Source organism: Cynocephalus volans, chromosome 8 (genome assembly GCF_027409185.1).
Source record: "Cynocephalus volans isolate mCynVol1 chromosome 8, mCynVol1.pri, whole genome shotgun sequence".
In the NCBI taxonomy this organism is placed as follows: Eukaryota; Metazoa; Chordata; class Mammalia; order Dermoptera; family Cynocephalidae; genus Cynocephalus; species Cynocephalus volans.
Window position 1 is genome coordinate 55837978 of NC_084467.1, and position 27252 is coordinate 55865229.

General features: G+C 38.9%; 1 protein-coding gene across 3 annotated transcripts in view; it reads left to right on the top strand.

Moving 5' to 3' along the window:
• Positions 1-27252, top strand: part of DNAJC6 (DnaJ heat shock protein family (Hsp40) member C6) — a 134690-nt gene that overhangs the window by 90713 nt on the left and 16725 nt on the right. For all 3 annotated transcript variants that reach the window (XM_063104275.1, XM_063104278.1, XM_063104276.1), the window contains 11 exons: positions 3172-3294; positions 8560-8693; positions 9679-9873; positions 10776-10893; positions 12215-12294; positions 13520-13713; positions 13822-13902; positions 16129-16563; positions 19447-19581; positions 23295-23363; positions 25610-25729. In XM_063104275.1, coding sequence (XP_062960345.1) covers positions 3172-3294; positions 8560-8693; positions 9679-9873; positions 10776-10893; positions 12215-12294; positions 13520-13713; positions 13822-13902; positions 16129-16563; positions 19447-19581; positions 23295-23363; positions 25610-25729 — 1684 coding nt within the window. The remainder of the gene's footprint in view (positions 1-3171; positions 3295-8559; positions 8694-9678; positions 9874-10775; positions 10894-12214; positions 12295-13519; positions 13714-13821; positions 13903-16128; positions 16564-19446; positions 19582-23294; positions 23364-25609; positions 25730-27252) is intronic.

Sequence of the window (27252 nt, forward strand, 5' to 3'; positions counted from 1 at the left end):
CCAGCATGCACCAGTGTAAGGGCAGGAAACAATTGGGTAGAAAAACAATCCCTGGCCTCTGAGCCAGACTGTAAACCCCCGATTCTCACATTCTAGTTATGAAGTCTTCCATGAATGGAATGTCTTAACCTTGGTAAAATACAGCTATCACTTGAAGCTGTAACTACCCCACAAATGCAAGATGGGATTATTGTTAATAATCAGTCATCAAACAGCATAGTATAATGTGGAGTACACAAATTATTATTATTTTTTTATTGGGATGAAATCATGTAATATGCACAAATTTTAAACTTTAAAAATTGCCCTACATTCACATCTCAGCTGTTCTTCTTCCTGGGCAAGTCACTTTGTCTCTTCTTGGACTCAGTTTTCTCTTACGTAAAATGGGGATGACAATAAGAGCACCTGTTGTATAAGTACTCTTAGAAAATTTTTCTTTAGGTTTGTTGTAAGGAATAAATTTGATGGCAGTTTCTGGCTTAGAGTCAGCATTCAGTCAGTGGTAGGTATGATTAACATTGGTATTGGGCCGACCCCATGGCTCACTCGGGAGCGTGAGGTGCTGGGAGTGCAGTGGCGCTCCTGCCGCGGGTTTGGATCCTATATAGGGATGGCCGGTGCGCTCACTGGCTGAGCGTGGTGCGGGTGACACCAAGCCAAGGGTTGCGATCCCTTTACTGGTCACAGAAAAGAAAAAAAAAAAAACATTGGTATTAATAACATAACCCAATTAAATGATTGACCAAAATACCCCTGGCCTCCAGAAATGGTGTGAGATTCTTAAAAGTTTGGATATGGCACTTTAGTCTGATTCTCTGTAGCGTCTTTTGTGCTTATGCTCAGCAAGTGGGATGCTTCTGCCATCCTGTCTTGTGCTGCGGGTGATGGAGAGATGAAAATTGAATGGCATCCAGCCCTGGTGATGTTTTGGCCTCTTTTCCCACCGGGGGGTATCATGGCAGCCTTGTAATCCATATGGTGTTTATTCAGGGACACCGGAGACGACATTGTGAAGTGTCACATACCCAAGGATTGTGCTTATTCCATGAAGCTGTGAACCCCAGAGAGCTACAAAAACAGCTTGCAGTGATTGAATTTCTGCTTTTATTTTTATTTTTGGTTTTGCTTATCCTTTAATGTTTCCCCCTTTTAGACAGAGCACATGCTTTAAAAAAAATTCTAATTGTATGTTTGCTTAATGGTGTATAATTATATATCCAGTAAATATGTAATTATGGAGTACTTTAAATATTATTTGCTTGATTGATTTAACGATTCTGGAGCTATTAGCCTATTGTACTAAGAACAATTTAGCCAACTTTTAGCCGAGGGTCATTATAGATATTGACATTTGGGGTAAGTATGTGTAACATACAGTTTTTAAAACCTTAAAATATATTGCCTGGGAAAACAAATTTCCTATATTTTTACTCTGTTGCAATCTAAAATAATAACAAAAACAACAAAATTGATTCACCTTTTCTTTCCTCAAGATATTGTACATGTAGACAATCTTACTACAAAGAGATTGCCAAATGTGGTTCATTCCTTTATTCTTTCACTCATTCATTCACTCAACAAATACCTACTGAGCAATTGCCACAAGAGTAACACATAGACACTGGGGTTACAAAACCAAATAAGTTATGTCTCTCTTCTCATGCATCCCAGTGTCTAGAGGGGGAGACAGATATCAACAGTTAATTCAATACAGCTTGACAGTAAGCGAGCACTTACTGTGTTTGTGTTGTGCTACTTAATTCTCACAACAATCTTATAATACCCAGTTGCACCATCATCCCTTCCATAAACTCCACACCAACCTTCCGACTGGTCTTCCTGCCTTTAGTCTCTTGTCATTCACCTCCGTTCTCCATGCTGGAGCTTGAGAGATCTTTGGAAAATGGAGATCTAAGAGTTGCTCTCCTTCTTAAATATTCTCCAGCTCCCTAACAAGGCGCTGGATCATTCTGGGTCCTTCACTCTGCACTGTTGACAAACAAGGATTCATTCATTTTTTTCGAACATAACTGGTTCTATCTGACCTCTGTACTTTGCATTGGCAGTTGCCTGGGGAAAAAAATTGCTAAATTTATTGATCACTTTGTGTGTTTCAGATACTGAGTTAAACCCCTGAAGTAGATTCTCATGTAACGTCCACAACTCTGTGAGGAATATATATAGGTACCATTTACCACATTTTATGGAGAAAGGCTTAAGGAGGTAGTGAAGTTTGCCCAAATCTAAGCTTTTCCTTATTGTTTTTTTGTTAAATTAGTAAATATCTAATCATTTGGAGCTTGTACCTAGTATTTTGAGGCAAATGATAATCTCAACCAATAGGCTGGTATAGCACAATGATTTATGAGGGTACTTCAAAAAATTCATGGAAAGATTTGCATTATTTTTAAATTCTATTTTCCCATGAACTTTTTAAGTACATTCGTATATTCAAGAAGACCTGGGCTGCAGTGCTGGTGCTGACCAGCAGTGTGACTTTGGACAAGGCAACCTCTGAGAGTCAGTTTTCTCATCTGCAGATGGGGATCATATGAGTACCTGTCTTGTGTGATTGTTGCACGGATTAGAGCCAAGCAACATTCCTAGAACAGAGTTGAGGCTTTATAATGTGTTAAATGAATATGTGTGTTAAATGAATGAAAATGCCAAAGGTTGCCCCTGTGAATTGTGTCCCTTCATAAAAAGAAAAAAAAAAAAAAAAGATCCATGCACATGCCTGCCTTTGGCTCACTCTGTAGTACTTTTCATGTTATCATGAGGGCTTAGATAAAATTAGGGATATTGTAGGATTTATAAGCTAATCCTACAATTAAACATCTGGTAGGCAGGTCAAAACATTTTATACTCAATAGAAATTAAATTCTGTGTAATTTCACAGAATAGAAGAAAATCCAAATATGTAGTTTAAATGATCTAGTTTAATTTAAAATGTATTTTAACATATGTTTTCATACCTTTACTAAAACAGAATTCTTTAATTTAATTAAAAAATTGAGTGTGTTAAATACCTCTTCTTTCTGCATTTGGACCCTGTTCTCAATTCTTCCTGGCTATGTTAAAAGAGGATGTGGAATTGTTTGGTGTGATACCTGCTTATGGAGAGGCAATGGCTGGGAGGATTCATTTCTTTTTGCTGTGTTCCCTTAGGTCTCAGAATGCAGTTGGCCCATCAGGCAGGCTCCCAGTCTGCATAACCTCTTTGCTGTGTGTCGGAATATGTATAACTGGCTGCTACAGAATCCCAAAAATGTCTGTGTTGTCCACTGTTTGGTGAGTAAACTTTGTGGTTAGTGGTAGTGGTTTGGTTTGGTCAGATATGGATGGTCCTTTATAGAATGGTGGTCAGGTAACATTTGAGTTTAGTAGGATTTATTGAGCCCTTACTCAGGAGTTAAGTAATGTGAAGGATATAAAAACAAGAGAGGAGTTTATTATTTTTGGCGTAAAGCTTGAGTACTAGTGGGAGAGGCAAATGTGTACACAACCCACCTGATGTGAGGACTCTAGAATGTGCCAAGTATTATAGAATAGGTAGCACACAGAGCTGTGGGTACACAGATAATAATGTCACTGAGTTTTGCATGAATAAAATAGATAAAAACATATTGGCATATTTTTTTTCCTGGCTGTGTCTGAGTAGAAGTAAAAGAAAAACACGTCTATGCCCTTGTATGTAGTTACATAGATTGACTGTATTTTAGAGCAGTTCCCAGTGGGACTGGTGATTTTTCTGACCATTGACTTTCTAGTGTCCCTTTCCCCAACTTTTCCTCTCAGGCCTCTTACCTGTCCTTTAAAACTCAATTTTCAGTAAAATCTGACTCTTTTGAGTATTTTCATGATATGGATATTCCCACTGTGTATCTAAATGTCTTCTATGGCATTTAATACACTGCAGCCTAATAATCTGTTCTCCTGCCTATTTTCCCACTAGACTATTATCATCCTGCAGGAAAGAACTGTGTACTTTTACACCCTAGGCATGAAAGGTCTGAATAAGTGCTGGAATACCTGACAAATGAATACACACATGGAATCTGAGTATAGATACTGGAAATATTCATTGCTTTTATAAACCTCAGAGTGTATTTTTTTTGCCGTAATATTACTTGATGATTCCCCCCACCCCACACCCCTTATTGAAGGCCAGTGTCTGAAACAGAAGAAAGCTGAAGAACATTTTTTTTCCCTAAACTCTTGGCAATAAAGGAAAAATACCTGGTGTTTGTAGGAATTTAATGTTAAAGGCCAAAGGGTTTTTCTTTTAGAGGCACAACAGATTATGCAACAGAAAAGATTTCTTTTAGAGACTACATAGGCTTGAGGTACTTTGGTGATTTTCTCTTTACTCAAGAATTTTCTAAAAGTTCTACATCTGACAACTGTGTAGGTGAGGATGGCTCAAGAGAGACCAGAGGCTCCCAGTTCTAATGATATAATCGTAAAGAATAAAAACCCAATAAAAAAGAAAAAAGAAGAGGCAAAGTATTATGGCTCTACAGGGTGCTCTTGAGTTTCACTTAAAAGACATGTGTGTGAATTGGAAGTCTACGCCAAGTCTCTGGGAACAGAATTGAAACAAGGGGTGGGAGCCTTTATTTTTATCCTATATATGCTACAGTTATATTAAAAATAATATGTATATATTAGTCTTTTAATAAAAAAACAAACCTTTTAAAAAACCTGCATGACAGATAAAAGGAAGGGACACATATCCAAGAGCCACGGATCTGTTGAAAGAGTGTCAGGAAAGTTAAATTCTAAAAAGAGTTAAGATTGAGAAAAGTGTCTTTTTTTAAAACTGTGTTCGGAATAAAGACAACAGCAAGTTCTTGAGGCACGTGATATAATTTTAACACCTTTATTCTGTTTTCTTTATTAGGGGGACAAATGTCAAGCTAGAAATGAGGTGACAATGAAAATTAAGACAAAGCTGATAGGTAGCAAGATAGTAAGAGAGCCTCACAGTCTTTAAAAGTAATCCACTCTCTAGACTTACATTATGTGGCAGAATGCTGAAAGCACTTGCAGATGCAATTTTGTATTCCCCATGTACTGTGAGGAAACAAGAAGCAGAGGTGCCAGGCAAGTGAAGAGCAGGGATTTTCTCAAAAGGTGCCAGGCAAGTGAAGAGCAGGGATTTTCTCAAAAGATGGAGTAGGTTGATCCTGGAATGTTATAGGCCGATGCACCCGCTGGCAATTCAAGGCAAAATTCTAATAAATTTTTGCACAGGTGATTTTAAACTCTTGGAAAAAAAGGAATCCACTTGGTTCATTATGAACACACAAATCAAACCAACTGAACATTTTGCAACAAGAATGATAGACTATTTGAGATAGTTTATTGGATTCCTGCAAGATTGAGTGAGGAAAAAACACAAATTCACAGTGTTTTTTCCTCTGCTCTGTCACAGCACAATCATCAACACAGGAGACACACCATTGACTTCTGTGATCAAATGTGTAGCGGTTTCTCCCCACCAGCAAGCAAGCCAGTAATTCTCCAGCGGACACCAGCTGGGTGTCCTCTAATTCAATTCTGACACTACCTACCTGGAGATAGCTTCAGATCCCACAGGTTGAGGGCTCAGTCCTCAAGACTGCCCCCCACTTCAGATGCCAGATGCAAGCGCTAGGTTATTTTACCTGTTCTCAAGACCCCCTCTTTTGTGTTCAATAGATTTGCTGAGTGGCTCACAGAACTCAGGGAACACTTACGTACGTTTAACTATTTATTATAAAGGATATTACAAAGGATATAGATGAAGAGGTGCATAGGGTGAGGTATGTGGGTAGGTGTGCAGAGCTTCCATGCTCTGCCCAGGAATGCCACCCTCCCGGAGCCTCCATGTATTCAGCTATCCAGAAGCTCCCAGAACCCAGGCCTCTTGAGTTTTCATGGAGTCCTCATTAGGAAGGCATAATTGATTAAATAATGGGCCACTGGTGATCAACTTGACCTTCAGTTTCTCTCCACTCCCCAGAGGTTGGGGGTGGGGCTAAAAGTCCTTCTTTGGTCTTTCCTGTGACCAGTCCCCATCTTGAAGCTACCTAGGGGCTGCCAGCCATTAGTCAACTCTTTAGCATACAAAAAGGCAGCATTTTGGAGATTCTAAGGATTTTAGGAGTTGTGTGCCAGGAAAGGGATGGGGACAAAGACCGAATAATATTTCACAGTATCACAGAGATATTTCCTGGTTTCTTATAATCAAGAAGGAGAAATTTGGGATAAGTTGTTTTATATTTAGTTGGATTGTGGCTGAATACCTGCTTCCAAAGGTAGGTGACTAATGGATCAGCATCTTCCTGAGAGAAGGTTTCATTTGGCTGCCCTTTTAATCAACAGCTTTGATGAACATGAGGGAGTCAAGCTTATCAGTTTTCTCCAAATGGGAAGGGTCACATAATGAATCTGGATTTGAAAAGTTCTTGTAGGTTGATCATTTAATAGAAACTAAGAATCTGAAAATTAAATGCCGGATAAATGTACAGTCCTGAATTCTGGTTCTAAAAGATTAAACATATTTGTCTACTAGTGTAACAGATAATCTGAAAAAGAACTAGGGGTTTTAGTGGATAGAGAGATCAATAAGGGCTTATGGTGTGACTTAGCCTATATTTATACTAGTTTGGCCTCAGGTTATGTTAATAAAATCATAGCGTCCAGACTAAGGAAGATGATAATTCTGCTCTCGTTTGCTCAGAATGCATCTCATATCTTACATTTCACATCTGGGCAGCACATTTAAGGTGGTTGTTTTAAAACTTGAGTATGTATAGAGGAAGTGTACTAAATGATGATGTCTCCTAAAATGGAATAGAAAATGAGGAAGAATTGAAGTGATTAGGTTTGTTTAAATGGGAAATAGAAGTGTTGATAGAAAAGGAGGGTATTTTAGATATGGGAAGGGCTGACAGAGGGAGAAAGTGGTACGGAACCAAGAAGAGTTCCTCATCTGCTACCCAGATGACTTAAGAAGTTTCTCATGCCAAAGATCACAGTGTTAAAGATTAGTATGTATTTGGATGGCTATTCACAAAAGCCTGTGGTAGCTAAAGGACCTTTATGTCTCCAGACTCCCTGAAAGCTTAAAATCACGGCTAAGATCCTCCTTGGTTCCTTTGAGTCTGAGGGTGTGCAAACTTCAAAGCAGGTTTGTAGCAGCAGGTGTTCTGCAAAGACAACTCAAGATTGGTATTACAGATGTTATCCTAAGCCATAAGGCATTCATTCAAGGAACAAACATCTTGACCTTTAAATCAAGTCTTAGCTGAAGGAACAAGCATCCTGACTTCCAGATCAGGTCTTAGCCTAAGTAAGATTATATTTTGTCAACTCTACTCTTATTATTGCTACTCCTAGGAACTCAGCCTGTCCTTCCCGGTCAAGCAGTTTTTCTTTAGTTATCGCCCCCTTCCTCCAGTTAAGGCCCACTCTGACAGGGTTGGGGGAACAGCCAGGGGAAATCAGAGGTCTGTTCCCTGGTTTCAAAAGGAGTAGGTTTATTTTTTGTTCTCACAGAAGGAAGGGTGAGGATCATTGAGTGGAAGCTATGGAGGACCAGACTTTGACTCAACATATTCAGTGTAAGGAAGGACCTTGTAAACTGGTGTGGGCTACTTCAAGTAGCAGTAATCTCCCTGTTCACTTAAAAGTATTCTAGAAAAGGCTGGATCACCATCTGTCAGGACTGTTATTGTATACTGTTTCAGTCAGCTCAGGCTGCTCTAACAAATATACCATAGACTGGGTGGCTTAAACAACATAAATTTATTTCTCACAGTTTTGATGTCTGGGCAGTTCAAGGTCAAGATGCCTGCAGTTCCAGTGTCTGGTGAGGGCCCGCTTCCTGTGTGGCAAATAGCTGTCTTCTCCTTGTATCCTCACATGGCCTAGAGCAGAGAGAGAGCAAGCTGTTATGTCTCTTCTTATAAGAGCACTTATCCCATAAATGAGAGCTCTACCCTCCAGATCTAATTACCTCCCCAACGTTTCACATTTTAATATTATCACATTGGGGGTTAGGATTTCAACATATAAATTTGGGGGGGTGGATACAGAAACATCCAGTCCATACCAGATTTATTCTTACATTGAATGAGGTTGAATCAAGCGAAGCTTCTTTATTTTATGTGAATCTAGGAACATACTTTAGGTAAAATACATACATAGTGTATTCCATCAAGCAGCATTTTCCTAAACCAAGAGACCTCAATTATTAGTTCTGATGCTACAAGTCGAAAGTTACTTTGAAGATTATATTATTGTTCAATAAATATATGCAAATCAAATTTATTTTGCTAGGCTTCTTAGGTGAATACAGAATCAATTTTATCCTAAGAATAAGTCTTTCTTTGCTTCTTTGTGATTTAAATAGCTGGTAAAGATTTTGGTTTTCAAGTGAACAATTCTGAAATGAAAGCCACCCCCAGTTAGGAGGATTTCTCCTCTCTCTCTCTCTTACTTGCATTCTCAATGGAGAATGGCTGATTTGACCAAGTTCATGATAAGTTTATGCATTTTCTTTGACAGGATGGACGAGCAGCATCATCAATTCTGGTTGGTGCTATGTTCATTTTCTGTAATCTCTACTCTACTCCTGGCCCAGCTGTTCGATTGCTATATGCAAAGCGTCCAGGAATTGGACTTTCACCATCCCACAGGAGGTAAAGTGAGCTAGGTGCAGGGTAGGCAAATGTGTTCTTACTGGTATCATGTTCTGTTTGAAATCTGCCTGATAGGTGCTTTCATAACTTTCATTTAATTTATCTGGCATTATCCTGAATTATAGCAAAAAAACTGAATTCAGCTTGGATACTGAGTTTTCATACAGTTTCATAAGCCCCTATATGAGAATTTATGATTTTAAAATTAAAAGGAAACTTTAAAGAATACTATATCCACTTTCCTTTATAGGTAAGGAAACTGCGACTCAGGTTGTGATTTGCCCCAGGTCCCAAAATTCCTAATTCCTGATCTGAAGCTTTCAGATCAGTCCCTTTTTGTTTGGTTATACAGGTCTTTATTGAAAAACAAGCAGAAGCTGCTACTCTTGCAACTGATGATCACCCCGTGGGGGACATGATTAACAAAAAGAAAAACAACTATATAGAAATAAGTTTTAAAATTCACTTTTCATATGACTCTGATATAGGAATAAGAAAATAGATTACAAAAGATAATCTGAAAAGTGGCTTCAAAAAGAAAATCCCTTTTAGATAACTGATTTATTTTCTTTCCTTTAGTCACAGTTTCTTTTTCCTATTTTGATTGCATCTTATGTTTTTGGATTAAAAGTGCTTTTGATGGTAAAATTCTAAAATTTATTCAAAGCCAGGTTTTAGCTGATAAATTTAATCTGCTAGATAAAACAGGAATAGATGTTTAAATATTGAGCTAGTGTAAAGCTTCCATAAGCTTTTTAATTGAATAAGTATGCCATCAATAGTTCTTTAGGGTAGTACAGTAATATCAGTAGGTAAATTTTCTAAATTATTGGCTGCATTCCCTTTTGCTCGTCAGTGTTTAAGAAATTATCAGATTGCATTCTTATTGTAACTCAATAATTTGCAAGAACAAACTTCATAGCAAAGATTGATTGTTTCTCCTGGTGTGATGGAACCCAACACATGTGGCAATTGTCTGTTTCAGATACCTGGGATATATGTGTGACCTACTAGCAGACAAACCCTACCGCCCTCACTTCAAGCCTCTCACGATTAAGTCGATCACTGTCAGTCCAATACCCTTTTTTAACAAACAGAGAAATGGGTGTCGTCCTTATTGTGATGTACTGATTGGAGAAACCAAAATATATACCACTTGTGCAGATTTTGAACGAATGAAGTAAGTCATACTTTTCTTCACTTCCTCTGTGCACTGCTCAATTCCTGTGTAAATTGGATCATATTCTTCCTGCAAGACTATATCATTGTGAAATGGCTGATATAAAAAAAGGTTCAACATCAACCTAAATTAGTAGGTGCCATGGCTCCTTTTCAAATCCAATGGTGATTTAGACTAAGGGACTAGCATGAGCTATAATGAGGGTTAAGACAGTAGTGAGGAACAGACCTGGGCATTTAAGAAGGAGATGGCCTTGATGGGATTTGGTTAGGATAATGGAAGAGTCAAGGATGAATCAGGTTTCTAAGTGAGGAACTTGGTAGATGGTGATGGAATTAAAGTTATAGAATCCATAGTAAAGAGCGGCTGCTAGTGGGAGATTTTAGGGGTATGTGGAGAGAAGTAAGTGGGTGGTAACATACAATGAAATTAGTTTGGAATAAGTTGAATTTGTGAACTGGTATTGAAGACCATCACAGAGCGTGGCGTTTCTGATTTTATACTGATTTCAGTTGGATTTTTTTGTTCCCTTTATCTCTGCTTTTACTATTAATTTAATGTTAGAAAAAAAGGCAAAAATACAAGGGCTAGATGAATTTGAGGAAAACAAGAGATCTTTAAAGCAGGGATGGGCAATTGCACTAGCTGGAAGTCCAGATGGGATGGAAAGAGAGGGCCTGGCATCAGACCAGTGACCGCCCCATTGCAGGACCAGTTTGCATCCAGTTGACACTAACTTGACTCCTGTTTTCTCTCGAGGTAGGAAATGGTTTCTGAGTCCAGGCCTGGTCAAACAGGTCTCTTGGCCAGAGCCACAGAGGTCTATACCACCTGTGTCTATGTGATTGTGCCAGATTGGATTCTCTTTCATTGTCTCACATCTTTTTTGTTTCTGTTTAAAGAGAATACCGTGTCCAAGATGGAAAAATCTGCATTCCCTTGAACATCACTGTGCAAGGAGATGTGGTCGTTTCCATGTATCACTTGAGGTCAACCATTGGAAGCCGGCTGCAGGCTAAGGTACAATTTCAGGAAAAATCATGGCATAAGCTCATCTGAGACTTTAATAGGAATATTTCTGAATTTTTTGTCCAAATCTTTAAAAATTTTACAGAGGAGGAAACTAAGACTTGGAGGTGTTGTGACTTGCTCAAATTCCTTGGCATGATGACTGTGTGAGAGGGTGGCAGCTCTAGAACTTTTATCAAACTATGCTCTTTAGAAGTTCGTGCCTTTCTTATAGTGTCCCATTTGGATAACTGTAAGCAGAGAGATTTCTACTAAAGATGTGGAATTAAATAATCGTTATTTTTTTCAATTTTTTTTATCTGAGATAAAATTTACGTAACATAAAAGTTACCCTTTCAAAGTATACAATATAGTGGTTTATGCAGAAAAAAATATTCGAAAGATTGTACAACCATCATCACTATCTAATTCCACAATATTTTCATCACCCCTAAAAGAAACCCTGTGCCCATTAGCAGTAACTATCCGTTCTCCTTCTCTATCCCTTGGCAACCATGAATCTACTTTCTGTCTCCATGGATTTGCTTACATTGAACATTTCATATATATGGGATCATATAATATGTGGTCTTTTGTGGCTGTTTGTTTTCCACTTAGCATAAATGTTTTGAGGTTCATTCATCCTTGTTATAGCATGTATCAGTACTTCATTTCTTTATATCACCAAATAATATTTCATTGCATGGCTATACCACATTTTATTAATCTCTTCATCAGTTGATGGAAATTTGGGTTATCACCATTCTTTGGCTATTAGGAATCATGTTGCAAGTAATTGCTTTTAATTCATCATATATTTGCTAAGTGCATGCTCTGTTCCAGCCATTGCCTGGATTTTTAGGATTGACAAGAATAAGACTGTGTCCCTGCCTTTAAGGTACTTGGCCTAGCAGGGAAAATTAACACATATACAAATATCCATCATAACATATTAGAGGGAGCAGGAAGTGCTGTAATGGGAACAGTTTGTTTTAGCCAGTGGTGGCCCAGAAAGGCTACAGAGAGAGTGTAACCCAGGGCCTTGAAGGATGAGCTCATCAGCTTGAAGCAGGTCTTCCTGGGTAGAAGAAATGCAATGAGTCAAAGCATGGCAACATGTAGGAAAATGGACATCAGCAGGTGAGGAAATGGCCTGCCAAGGCAGAGTCCATGGAGCAGAGAAGCTGGGAAAAGCTGGGAGGTTGTATGATATTCATAGTAAACCAAGATTCAGATATAGAAATAGTTAAAGGTACTCCCCAAAATATAATCTTTTGATCAGATTCCCTTTTCAGTGATCGATTGTAATGTGCTTCTGTTGCATTTTTTTTAGGTGACCAACACACAGATATTCCAGCTTCAATTTCATACTGGATTTATACCCCTGGACACAACAGTTTTAAAGTTCACCAAGTAAGTACTGCTTGGGCTGAACATGTCTTTCAATCCATGTAGCTGTGCAATGCTGAGGCTCTTTGGCACTATGCTGTAGCATGCCCCAGAATCCTGTGCTTCCGGACCATCGAGTGTACCTGAGCAACACAGAAAGGCAGTATGCATTTAAAAATTTAGTTGGATAGGATTTGTCTTGAGAAGTACAGCAGATCAAAGACTTCAAGTAGAAAGGTCTAAAATTCCATGTGACAGAAGGAGAGAACAGAATGGGGGTGACTAGAGGTGGGAAAGGGGGCGGGGGAAGGAGGTTAGGGAGAAATTAGTTAATGGATACAAGGAATGAACATGTTTTGGAAGGGTGAACATGCTAATTATCCTCATTTGATCATCACACATTGTATATAGGTATAGATATTCAACTCTGTACCCCACAAATATGTATATTCAATTATGTTTCAATAAAATAAAATAAAATAAAATTCTATGTGAGGGAACAAGAGTGAAAAAAGAGGGAACAAAGTATCACTACTGTGATCTTTTGCATCTATGTGTCCCTTTGTGTTTCCCTACAGGGATTGAAGTTTAACCAGTGGTGTGGTATGAGCAATGACCCATCAGAATAGAGGCCTGGGGCTGGACAGTTAGCTCACTTGGTTAGGGTATGATGCTGACAACACCAAGGTCAAGAGGTCAGATCCCCCTTTTGGCCAGCTGCCAAAAAAAAAAAAAAAGAATGGATGCCTAACCATAGCAGTGAAGCAGGATTCTGGAGGACCAACCTGCACCAGACATTAACCATCAGTTGCTATATCGAAGTGTGGTTTAGGGAACTCGGTGGGGGGACGGGTGGTGGTGGCTGGAGCTGAGGTGGTAGCTGGAAGTTGCTGGGGCCAGGATAGGGGTAGTTGTTCAAGAGCTCAGGATGGTGACTGTGGGCTTATTTTGCTATTATAACAACTGATTTGGCCATGCAATGCATAATGGCTAGACGTATCAGCCTTGCCTTCTAGAATGCTTTCACATGTAGTACTATCCACATTCTTGAGTAGGCATTATTCTCTTTTCTCTAGATGAGGAAACTGAGGCTCAGAAAAGTAAAGTAACTTATCTGGTTATGATTGAGCCTTCCTTGGAAGTAAGTGTCAGAGTTAACCTAAGGGTCAACGTAAGACGGTTTCTATGTTGAACATTATACTGGATCCGTTGTTTTTCACTGGTCTTATTCTTTTAAATCCCTGTTTAGGCCTGAGTTAGATGCATGTGATGTACCAGAAAAATATCCTCAGCTATTTCAAGTGACACTGGATGTAGAACTGCAGCCCCATGACAAAGTGATAGACTTAACCCCACCATGGGAACATTACTGCACAAAAGATGTCAATCCCAGCATCCTCTTCTCTTCTCATCAGGAGCATCAGGATACGCTGGTCTTAGGAGGTATGAGTCACCTGGTAGTTTTGTTTTTCAGGACAAAGCTTCTGTGTTACTTATCACATTGCCTTATTTCTGTGTTTCATTGATGCTGCATGGCCTTTTGTCTTGCAGGACAGGCTCCAATAGATATCCCTCCGGACAACCCCAGGCATTTCGGGCAAGGTGGCTTCTTTGCATCTCTCTGTTGGCAAGGTACTTCAAAGCCTTTCTTTAAGTTACATAGTTTGATGATTAAGTGTTCTTCTATAAAGACTGTTAGCCCTTGAAGCAGCCTAAAGTAAAGCAGTACTTAGAAGTCATCCAAGTTCCTCCCTATTTCATACTCTTCCCACTCATTACTCTTTCGAGTCAGGTAACTTTCCTACTTTCGGCTCCATGGATGCTTTTAGACTGATGCAAAAGACCATTTTAAGCTGAATTCCACCTTTTCTAAGATGTGTTTTGGGTCACTTCTTTCCTGGATTGATGAATAAGTGTGTTTTCTAGGATCCCCCCTTTTTAGGCTGCTGATAGCACAAAGAGATTAACAAAGGACTCTATCTTCTGGCCTCAACTAAATATTCTAAAAATGTAAAATCAGGCATTTCCAATACAGTGTTATCACCACTAGCAGGGCAGAACTGTACTTACCCTGGCACAGGAAAGGCACACACTTGATCTAGATATCTCTGCCTTGCTTTAACAACCATGGCAGAAATTGGGGCTCAGTCACTGTGTTCTTTTCTCCCAGACCTGGAGATGTTTTCAGAATCCTTCTCAACATAACACCTCTGACTGCTGTCATAAGTAGACTGGCATTGGCACCCTAAGCAGTACTCATTGGCCATCCTTTCTTTAGAGTTGGCTGAGGGTGACTGGAAGGTTCAATGTAGAATTGAATAGTTGGGGTTTTCTATATGAAAGGGTTAGGAAACTGGCTTTGGGGATGGTCTAGTTAAACTTCTCTTGATTGACCTTCCTCTGATGTGTGAATATAAGAGTATTCCTGTTGCCTACAGAAGTTTTCAGTGTTTGGTGAATTATTATTTGTGAATTATTACTATTATTTGTGAAAATTGTTTGTAGAATTCCTTTAAATTGAAAGGCTTACTATTTTCTTTTGAGGAATGGGGACCAACAACGTCTCAAACTTGGAAAACTCAGTGAAATCTAAACAGCGGGTGGACTTCTCTTTGCTTTCCTTACCTCTTACCTTCCTCAGAGTTAGGGCTTTTAATAAAATCTCACTCTTACTACTCCACCGTCATTTTAGTAAATGATTTAGAAATAATTCCTGTAGACTCTGAAATAAGTTTTAGCGCAGACACACAATCTCTTATCTGAACCTCTCAGAGCCAGATGTGTTTACGAATGCAGAATGTTTTGGATTTTAGAAAGGTAATACAGAGCATAAACTATATATTACTTAACATCCCCATCTCAGACAACAACCTGTAATCAAACATGTTAACATTTCTGCAGTAAAACATATATAATAACCATGGGTGAGAAAAATGAAGACTATAAGTCTTTCATATTCATTCCGGTCAATTTCGTGACAACTGAGTTTATGCCAAACTTAGGAAAGCCTTTCTCTTTTCATAGCTTTTTGCATTTCGTAATTGGGAATAAAGGATATGGATCTGTACTTGACTTGGAATGTGGATCTGACAGGCTCCAATAGAGCAAATTTCTGTGGGAAGATCTGTGTCAAGGAAGGGCTGGAAAGTCATTCCTTCCTCAGAAGAGGCCTCTTTCCTTCTGCCCATTGTATGCTGAAAGTATCTCCTTTTAGGTTGGTGTAAGGACCATCTAAAGCAGAGCCATTCTGTCCATTTGTTAGATATGTGATTTACTTCTGCTCCAGACCGTGTGAGAAAGGCTTTGCTTTTCGCTGCCGGCAACACGGAGGAGTAAAAGACAGTGAGAAGTGTCAGCAAAGGACTGGCAGATAATGTTTTTCTTTTTTTTCCAAAGTAGCTAACATAGTGTCTAAAAAATAACAGTAATCAACACTTAGGTACTACTTACTATTGATCTGAGCCCTTTATAATATCATCGCACGTAACTGTTTCGGTAGCCTGTGAGTTAGGTACTATTTATTGCCTTCATTTTGCTGAGGATGAAATCAAGGCACAGAGAAGTAAAGTGACTTGCCCAGAATCACAGAGCCAGTCAGCAGTGGAGCTGGATTCAATCCCAGGCTGTCTGGCTCCAGAATTACTGCTCTTTACCTGGTGCGACACTGCCTCTCAGATGCTCAACAAATGGTAATTGAATGTAATGTGAAAAACATGAAGTTTTCCGTGGTAATGGTCTGAAAGCACTGTTTGCTCAGGGCTGAGTTCTTCTCTCTTTCTGGAATTACTTACATATAACAACAAGCAACAGTGCTGTGGTCAGTAACTAACCATTTATTGACATACTGGCCTTCTTTAGATCAGAAATCAGAGAAATCATTCTGTGAGGAGGACCATGCTGCTCTGGTGAATCAGGAAAGTGAGCAATCAGACGATGAGCTTCTGACCCTTTCTAGTCCGCATGGCAATGCCAATGGTGACAAACATCATGGAGCCAAGAAGCCCAGCAAAAAGCAGCAGGAGCCAGCTGCCGCTCCACCCCCTGAGGACGTGGACCTTCTGGGCCTAGAAGGGACTGCAGTGAGTAAGAACTTCTCTCCACCGGCGGCTCCTCCCAGCAATTCTGAACTACTGAGTGACCTGTTTGGGGGTGGAGGTGCAGCTGGTCCTGCCCAGGCTGGACAGGCAGGGGTGGAAGACGTGTTTCATCCTAGTGGGCCTGCGTCCACCCAGTCAACACCACGCCGTTCTGCCACCTCCACCTCTGCGTCTCCAACCCTAAGAGTGGGAGAAGGTAATTTTTTCCATTTTTGCCTTATACCTCTCAGTTTTTCTTTGGGCTAGCGAAGTAGAATTGAACTTTCCTAATAAGCTAGACTTTCCTGGTTTCCCTAAAAGTCCCTTCATTTTAATAGTAAACACAAAAGAAAATAGAAATACTATTTTGGTAAGACAGTAAGGCACTGTAAGAGTGGACACTTGAGCTCTAGACTCTAACTTTTTAATTTTAGCTTTCAGGACTTCAATCCCTGACCTGCTTTAGTTACTTCTACTTGGAGATGTATATTGATGGATTATTATTAATAATAACAGCTAGTATTTGTGGGGTACTTACTATTTGCTAGACATGGCATTTAATACTAAACATGATTTAATTCTCATGTAAACTCACTAAATAGGTGCTGTTATAATCCCCATTTTATAGTTGAGGAAATAGAGGCTTAGAAATAAATTAGTAGCTTAAGTTTATACACCTAGTAATTGATGGGGCCAGGGTCCAAAACTAGATCATTTGACTCCAGAGCTTTCCCTCAGTTTTCTTATAATGCCTTTTTGGAACTGTAGTTTTCTAAATACTCTTTGACTATGCAGAGAAGTGTGTGGTTACTCCAAAATATATGTAAGGGACTCAAGCCAGCAGCACAGCTGACAGAACCGAGAAGTTGGTACCAGGTAGGGAGTGTGAGTCTCATGAGGCTCAGTTAGTTTCACTCTGCTTATTGCCACGGACCCAACCCTTCCTGTGACTGGTCATCCACAATTTTTTGACATTTGCAAAACAGTGTAGTTGGGTAAGCAGAGATCCATTATAGCTTCTGAAGAACCAACTCAAATCAGCTGCCCCTTGTTACTATTGCCATTAACCAAGATGACATCACATTAGGAAGGGTGAAGAGAAATGTCTCGATTCTCCAGGCCTATAGCATTCTGTAGGAACTCCCCCCCACCCCCCCAAGCTTGTTCTTTACTTCTTAGAAGTCTGTGGGCTGGTCTTGATTTACAGTAGTTCATCTGGAGGCACTCCTGTTATAGACAATGAAACTGAGGCCTGGATATGTTGATTGACTTGTCTGAGGATACCCAGCTGATTAGTGGCAAACTCAGGTCTAGAACTCAGGTACGTATTCTGTCCCCCAAGAGGAAGTAGAAAAACACCAGGTCTAGAGTTGAAGCCCTGGATTTGAATCCCAGCACCAATACTGAACTATCTGTGTAGCCATATTAAAAAATATTAACCTTCTTGTTGATAAAATGGGGATAATACTTACCTATCAACATTGTTATGAAGATTAAATTTTCAGCTCTTGTCTTGTGGTGTTTGGCAGTTCACTTTCAGTTATTGGAGAATGCCTCTAATTTATCATAAAAGCGATAATAAAAATGTACCAAGTAATGATGAGAATATTTTGGCATCCACATTGGTTGGTTTCAAACCTAGATGTAAAAGGACTATCCCAGTGTCCTCTTATAGTTACCCTATAAATATGTGTCCTCATTTTATAGAAGGTATAAGGTTTTGTGAGTATTAAATGACGTAAGGGATATACACCACGCAGCAGAGTGCCTGACACAGAGCCAGCACCTGCTGCTGCACAATCGAGGTGAATCTGCTGCCCAGCAGATGTTAGGAGAGCATTATGCCAATGAAGTCAGACCTGAAAACTTGTTGAACCATATATCCTACCTCAGTTGTGAGAATGGAATTTCTTAACTTGTTTTATTCTAGTTGTCTATTCCTAGAATGGGTCAATCCTATTCCAGGAAGCAAACAGCCCATTAGCTTGATATTTATAGATTAGTAAGTGACATCTCACTATGGGGAGCTAAAAGGAATTTTGTATCTTGCTCAATAATGAGGAATTAAAGGCCAATTGTACACATGCAATTCTGTGTGGTTTTCATCACATTTATTTCATGACTGTAAGGAATTTGAGATGCCTTTGGGAAATTCCTGGAATTTCGAGTGAGAAGACTTGAGCCCTCTTATTTACTTGACCTTGCACGAGAAACTTAGCTTCCTGAGCCTCAGTCTCATCATCACCAGAGTGAAGATAGCACCACTTCTGTGTGACAGGCAGATATTGAGGATCAACTGAGGTATTGTTTAGAAAGACAACGTGAACCCTAAAAAATGGTACAATATTAGTTGTTGTTGCATCATTACCGGCAATCTTAGCTTTCCATCTTCCTCTAGCCTTCTTGGTCCATTCACAAACTTTTCCTCACATTGCTAAATCTGCAGCTGGTTCTATCAGTCGTTGAGAGGTAGGGTTTTGGAAGCATTTGAGTTCTTAGGACGTAAGGTGGGAAGAGAGTTCAGTTTTCATCACTACTCTCATATTATTCTCTTTATAACTTTCAAGTGAGTCAGAGACCACGAAAAAACTAAACTAGACTCAGCCTGGTCAGTGTGGTTTTCTACTGTTCATTTTAATAACTGAGCTTCCCTCCTCCCCGGCCTGGTAATTGTCTACTGATTCATTCAGTGTGAGCATAATTCATTCACTGAGCACTTCCTGTGGTCCATGCATGGTTTTGCCACTCATTGATTCATTTGTGTTGACTTCGTTTTCTCAGCTGGTCTCTAAGCTTAGTTGACTTATTTCATGTGATTAAGATGTCCAAAGGCTAAGGGAGCCTTCATGTATAGTCTTTATGGTTCATCCAATAGATAAACCCAGACTCCTTTGTCTACAAAGATGGGATTATTCTTGTGTGGTAGAAATCCTTGGGGTTCATTGTTAGCCCTGGAACAAGTTTTGAAGATAGGATGGGCTGCATTATCCTGATTTTTCAAATATTTGGCCTAGGCCCAGACAATAGTGACAACTGTTTGATATTTCTTGAATAAATGAACTCATAGGACAAAGAATACATTATTCCCATTGATTTCTAGGTGCTACCTTTGACCCATTTGGAGCGCCTTCTAAACCATCAGGTCAGGATTTGCTGGGTTCTTTTCTGAACACATCCAATGCTTCCAGTGACCCCTTTCTTCAGCCTACGAGAAGTCCTTCACCAACAGTGCATGGTAAGAGAGGATTTTATATGTGTTCAGTGGAGCATAGTTTTCTGCAAGATGTCAGTAGGTGCTCAGATATAAAAGCATCCTGTGGGTGCTTTTTTTGGAAAAAGCTACATAATGCATCTCTCTTTTGGAAATTAACAATTCACATTAACATACCAAAAGCTCTGGATGTCTTAACAGGAAAAGAGCCTGCTTAGCTTTGTTTTACTCAGCTTTCCTGAAACTTATTTGACTGTAGAATTCTTTTTTGCATTAGAGCTACATGCACAGAATCATAAGATACCATTGATTATAGAGTGTATGATTATTTTATGTACCAACAAGAAAAAAAATGCTGCCACTTTTTAACTGATTGGAAGATGCATCCTGGCAGGAGAAATCTTTGAAATGTGGAAAAATATGAGTCTTAAATTAACAAAATATGATGTTAGCATTCCATGAGATTAGTATCTCACAGAACAAAGTCTAGGATTTACCACCCTGATATATTAAAGCTATTCTGTCTAATATGATAGTCACTAGTCACATGTGGCTATTGAGCACTTGAAATGTAGCTAGTCTGAGATGTGCTGTAAGTACAAAATACATGCTAGATCTCAAAACTTAGTACAACAAAAGAATATAAATTATCTTGTTCATATTTTTTATGTTGATTACTTATTAAAATAATATTTTGAATATTTGTATTGTATAAATATATTATTAATTTATTAAATTTAATTTTACTGATATCTTTTTACTTTTTAAAATGTGACTACCAGAAAACTTAAATTGACATATGTGGACCACTTTATCTTTCTATATTAGAGATTTAGGTTGTGTACAAAAAATAGAAATCACAACCATTTGTAAGTGCAACAATGTATCACTTAGATAACACTGATTAAAGCTGAAGCTCTTTAGTGAAGGACAAATGGCTTTGAGCCAGAGATTTGCAGCTCATTCTTGATTTTGAATGCTATTAAACATTATTGGCCTCAATCTAGAAGGGAATGTATTGTTGAAGGCACCCTGAATTTGCCCAGAGAATGCAGTCCAGTCATCAGCTTGACTTGAGAAATCAATCCAGGAGCAAACTTTATGGGTAATTATCCATGGGTCGTTAATCTCAAACTATTTGACAATGTATAAGAAATTCACCACTCGCCCATGAGTAGTGCCCACCTCAGAGAGTTTCCTGATTGGATGTTGATTACCCAGGGAAGGAAGGATGCAGGAATGTAGGTTAAAGTTGTTGTTTTTACTCACTCATTTAAAATGTGAGTCATGTTATTGCTGTGCTCAAATAGCTCCCTATTTCACTCAGCATGAAGCCAAGGTCCCCACAGTGCCCTAGTCCATCCTAGGGCTGGTGACCTCATGTCCTGCTTTCCCCCCCTGCTCTCTCCTTTCCTGCCATACTGGCCTCTTTGCTGTTGCTCTGGCTGATACTTCACCTCAAATACTCTTCCTCAGATGTCTGCATGGCTAACTCCTTCACCTCCTTTGAGAATTTGCTCAAATGTCACCTTCTCTGTGGGGTCTACTCGGCTCCATTGCAAATCACAACTCATCCTCTGCCCCTACTCTACATTTTCCTTGTCATTGTACCTGTTTAACTTACAATATACGGAATAATTTACTTATGTGTTGTGTTAATTTTTTTGTTGTCTGTTTCTCCTCACTAGAACATGAGTTCCACAAAGGCAGGGATTTTTGTTTGTTTCTTTCATTAATGCATTCCTAGTGCCTGGAAGAATTACTGGCACACAGTAGGTACTATCTATCTATCTTTCTATCTAATATAGAAACATAAAATGAATTAACTCATTTTTTTCCTATCAAAGTTTCTTTGATGCATAGTGATAATGTCTATAAGGTTATCCATTTTCCTGACTTTAGTACTTTGAATTTATTGTTTTGGTAAGAGTACTACCTTTCATGTCCCATGGATGTTTGTACTTCAGCACGGCAGTTCTGGATCCAGTTCTCTTGTTTTTGGTGAGCTGGTTAGAACACATTGTTTATCATCCAGTTTAGGCCAGTTAGCACTCCTTTGTTTTGTGGCCATGTTTCTCATTTTGGTGTGTATCATGCCAGTGAGAGAAGAGAATTTGCACTATCCTAGCTGAGAAAGCAGTTATCACTCCATTGTTAGTGAGCCAGTTGCATTATTTTTATATAGGATAGCATATAGGTGAGACCCAGATGTTAACTTTGGAAGGTAAAACTGCCCACATCCAAATCCAAATTCTTGGGGTGCTTCCCAAAGGTTTCTACAAGTCATTGCCAGTCTCTTTGGAAAATCAAGAAATACCACCTTTAAGTTCAACAATATTTATTGAACATCTATTCTGAAGAGAATAATCATGTGGGACATGGTGTTGGAAGAACAAGTAAACAACAACAATAAAAGACAAAAATAGAGACTAAAAATATTAGATAATTACTTTTTCATTTGTATGCTCCGATCTCTCCAACAGATTTTAAGTTTCTTGAGATAAGCAATGTGTCTTTTAGTGCTGTGTTCCCTGGCATGGTGCCTTGCATACCGTAGGTTGTCATAAGGATTTGTGGGTTTGATTGGTAAGAAGGTTGAAGTTCTAATGCCTAGTTCTACATCCTAGTTGGATATAAGACTAAAATCAGAGTTCAAAAGAAATCAGAAAGCAAATGTTAGTGAAACTGTCTAATTTCCACCTCAGTTTTTATGAGTTACCATGGAAAAAGGGAGGAATAGAAAAGCGAGAACTGTTATTGTTGATAATGGCATGTTCTTTTTAACTTAATGATGGGAAGGTACAAGATGTCGTGGTTGTTACTAAGTGAACAAAACAATTTTGGAATGCTAATCCTGGTGTCTTGATGATTCTTCTGATGGGATGTGTGGTGTGTATGTTTCAAATCCTACTTGTAATGTCAGTTTAGTACATTATTTGCATTTTACTCATTGATTTTTATGGGTAAAACCTAGAGGTGCTTTAGAAAGAAAAATTCTTTCTTATGACATTCTATTTCTTATGCAGATTTTATAGATGCAGAAAAAACTTACGGCCAATCTGTCTTCCTCTAGTACACCTGATTCTCTTTAGCTGAACATTTCTTCTAAATTATATGTTTGGAATTTTGAGAGGGTTCAGGATTGTCTATTCTGAAGCTGTTAAGAGTTTATTTTGAGTGACAGTAGACACATCTCTGACACCAGCATAGTGGATGGTATACAGTCAGTGCTCCATGCATGTTCTGAATGACTCATCCTTCTCCATTCATGTCACAGCAGAGGAGAAAACAAAATTTCAGTTCTAAGTGGATCTTGTGTTTAAGAGGTTTTTCCTTTCTTTTCTTATTGCCTACTGACTCTGTGTTGAATATAAAGGTGGGACACACAAAGATGGGTAAGATAGATCTTTCCTTCAAGGGACTCACAATTTAATGAAGAGACACGTGCACAATTATAATTCAGTCTGATATTATGGAGGCAGAACAAAGGTAAGCCAAAGAAAGAATGGAGACAAATAATACGTTGTTTCTGCCAGCCTCATATGAGCAGTCATAGGTGAAGGCAGAAATACCAAGTGTCGCCACATGAGGAGAGAGCTCAGAAGGAGGAATGAATCCCTTGAGACCTAGGGAGGCCAGGCAGGCTTCACGAAAGGGATGGCGTTATCCTGTGTGAACTCAGAAAAGTGAACTCTGAGCTATTTTGTTCTGATTTTTTTTCTTCTCCCCATTTGCAGCTTCTAGTACACCTGCTGTGAACATTCAGCCAGATGTTTCAGGAAGTTGGGACTGGCATACTAAACCAGGTAAAAGTCAGCAGGTTATTTTATACACGTTTAACCAATTGCTGAAGCATAATTCTTCACCCAAGATGAAGTGTATACTGACAGTGTTATAGGCCACCCATGTAATTTCTGTTGATGTTTCCTTAAAGACTCATATTCTGAAGGAGCTTTCCCAAAGTACCTGAGGACATGATAATGCTACTTATTATATGTTATTTAACTTTTCTTAGTCTCATTTGCTGAATATCTGTTTTGGCAATAAAATCGGACAGATCTAGATGGGTATCTAACTCTAGCACTTAGAAACTTAAATTTTTTGACAAGTCAGAGCCTCAGTTTTCTTATCTGTAAAGTAGGGATAATAATTTTTATTCCACATACTTGTCTAAGTTTAAGTGGAATAACTTGTATGAAAGTTTCCGGTATAGAATAGAGGCTAAATAAATACTTCTTCAAAAAGTAGTTATTTAAGGGCTGGATTTGTCTGTAATAAATAAGGTCTCTTTCCCACGGCTACTGACTATTCCTGACGCTGTGTAAGTTAAATGCGTGCATGTGTACACACACACAAGCACGCACACACAATGTGTTAGTCACAGCAACTTTCTGAAGCAGTTGCTGTTTCCTCTTTTTTTTTTTTTTATTGTGGCAAAAAAAACCTTCACATGGCATAAAATTCACCCTCCCAACAATTTCCAAGTGTACAGTATACGATTGTCAACAGATCCCCACCGTGAGCACCCCTACCCCAACCATCCTGCCTGACTAAAACTCTACACCCATGAACAACAACTCCCCACCTCTCCCTATCCCCAGCCTCTAGCAACCACCATTTTACTTTCTGTTTCTATGATTTTGACTACTTTAGATACCTTATATAAGTAGAATCGTATAGAATTTGTCTTTTTGTGACTGGCTTGATTCACTTAGCATAATGTCCTCGAGATTCATCCACATTGTAGCATGTGACAGGACTTCCTTCTTTTCTAAAGGTGAATATTTCATATTCCACTGTATGTATGTATCACATTTTAATTTTATTTATTTATTTATTTATTTTTGTCTATTCATCTGTCAATAGATGTTTAGGTTGCTTCCAATTCTTGGCTATTGTGAATAAATAAATAAATAAAATTTATTTTGGATATCCAGAAGTGAATTGCTGGATCATACGGCCATCTTATTTTTAATTTTTTAGCAATCTCCATACTGTTTTCTACAGTGGCTGCACCATTTTACATTCCTACCAACAATGTGCAAGGAAGTGTTCCAATTTCTTCACATCTCACCAATACTTATTCTTTTTCTTTTTATTTATTTATTTATTTTTGATCGTGGCCATGCTAACAGCAAGTCTGCTGCCACCAGCCTCACAGGGAGGTTATGTCTCGGTGTGGTTTTGGTTTGCCTTCCCTAATAATTAGTGATGTGGAGCATCTTTCTTTCTTTTTTTTTTTTAAAGCATTTATTTCAGCTGGCCAGTCTGGGGATCTGAACCCATGACCTTGGTGTTATAAGGCTGCTCTCTAACCCACTGAGCTAACTGGCTGGCTTATGTTGAGCATCTTTTTATATGCTTGTTGGCTGTTTGTAAATCTTCTTTGGAGAAATGTCTATTCAAGTCCTTTGCCCATTTTAAAATTGGGTTATTTGTTACTTTTTATCACTGAGTTGTAGATCTTTATATATTCTGGATATTAACCCCTTGTGAAATATAAGGTTCATAAATTTTCTCCCATTCCGTAGGATTTCTTTTTATTCTGTTGATTGTTTCCTTTGCTGTGCAGGTGTTTTTAGTCTGATGTAGTCCCATTTGTCAATTTTTTTTGTTGTTGCCTGTGATATTTAGTTATATATTGTTTGTTTGTTTGTTTTTTAAGCCAATGATAAAATGTTGAAGCTTAAAGACATTAAGCAAGATGCCCAAGGTCACTCAGTTAGAAAGTAGCAGAGCTAGAATTTAGATCCATGCCTCACTCCAAATCCCATAGAAAAAGAATGAACTCAGGTGATGTGAGAGGTAAATGCTGGAAATAATAGTTCACACATGTGGCCAGGAAACAGCATGTGTCTTTTCTGTGTCCTGTCCTTACTCCAAGCCACCGTGTACCCAATTTAGAGAAACAGGGTCTAACAACTTCTTACTCATTTCCAAATCCTGCTCTAATTTGTCCTAGAGACAAATAAGCAGTAGTTCTGGAATTCTGAATTTCACAATTCAGCCTTAGACAACTAACTCATTTTCAACGATTTTATTTCCTTTTCAGGAGGCTTTGGAATGGGAAGCAAGTCCGCTGCCACCAGCCCCACAGGATCCTTGCAAGGCACTCCCACACATCAGAACAAACCCCAAACTCTGGATCCTTTTGCCGACCTTGGGACACTGGGTACAAACTCAGTAGTTTATGACATAAATAACATTTACTTATAGCTACAAAGCCTCAAATCTAAATCTTTAGTGTTATCAAAAGCTGATATTGTTGCCTGGGACCTAAAATAGAATGTATTCTTAAGATATCCCCTGAGACCTGAGATTGGCTTTTTTTTAAAAAAAGGAACAGGTATCAAATATTGGTTTGGGAATCATCTCTATTAATTCATTTTTTTAATGTGTAATTTAATTTTTAAAATTTTCTTTAATTAATCATAATTGATTATACATATTTTGGGGGTTCGACATTGATATACATTGATTAAATCAATATTATTAGCATATATGTTATTACAAATTGTACTTATTCTTTATGCCCCTATCCAATCTCTCCCCATCCCCCCTCTCTCCCCACTCCCACCTCTGCTAATACTAGATTTCTTCTCTCCTTCTGAAACAGTAATGATGATTCGTTGCCTAGATGACCTGTCTAATGCTCAGAGAGGTGTGTTCGTATCCCCCACTATTATCATAGAGCAGATGCTTCTTCTATCACTCTGGAATGGGCTTTGTGGAGAGAAACATCCTCTTCTTTGGTCTGTGCTGGTGACTCTCCTTGTGTCAATGTACTCGAGTGGCTGGCTGGCCATCTGCATGGTGGTTGTGATGTCTAGCTGCTTTTTTGGCAGCTGTGGCTATTGTGGTGGCTGTGGTGGGCCACCCACATGGAATTGGTGTTTTTGGTGTGTTCCTTGCCTGATTATGGGAGCAGGGGTCAGTCCCTGGCTCCATGCCTCAGGACCCCAGACGGGCCCCATGGCAGCAGTACATGCCTGGTTGCACTAATGCCTAATTTTAGATTAGTAGTATGAATAAAGCTAGAGCCTGTGGGAAGACATGACAACAGAGTTTGCCTGCAGCAAAGGTAATGTGTAGGGAAATGGTAAGAGTTGAGGCTAGTCCAATACATTTGTGCCACATGGTGCCAACCTTGCAGAAACCTTACTGTGATGTTACTTGTGAGAGCCTCACACCGTTATTCCCCTTCTCCCCGTTAGCTGCAATACTCTCCAGACAATTTGTAAAATCTGCTGCAGAAAATAGACTATCTGTATAGTAGTTCCAGAATGTTTTTCACCATATGTTAATAATAGGTGTTACAAGATAAGTATTCCATGAACAGTGAGTTTGGGAAACACTGGGCTCAGTGGATTTTGATTACTGCTAACAGGGATACAGTATCCAGGGTTCTCAAACCCATTTCACCAAGGAACCTTTTTTCAAGGAGATATTCATTGGATTAGTTGTTCTAAAACCTTTTTTTCCTCCTTTTTTGTTCCTCCTCCAATACAGTGCAGACCTGTTAAATAAGGATGGGGTAGCCCTAACACAGAGGTTTACATTGACCATGTTGATAGTCTACATTCTCAGAAAGCCCTCCTGAGGCATTTAGAGCCAAATTGACTGCAGGGAACATGAGCATGGCTGCCGTTTTTGCCAGTAATTGTGTCAGAATTTTGAACTTTCGTTCTATATTCT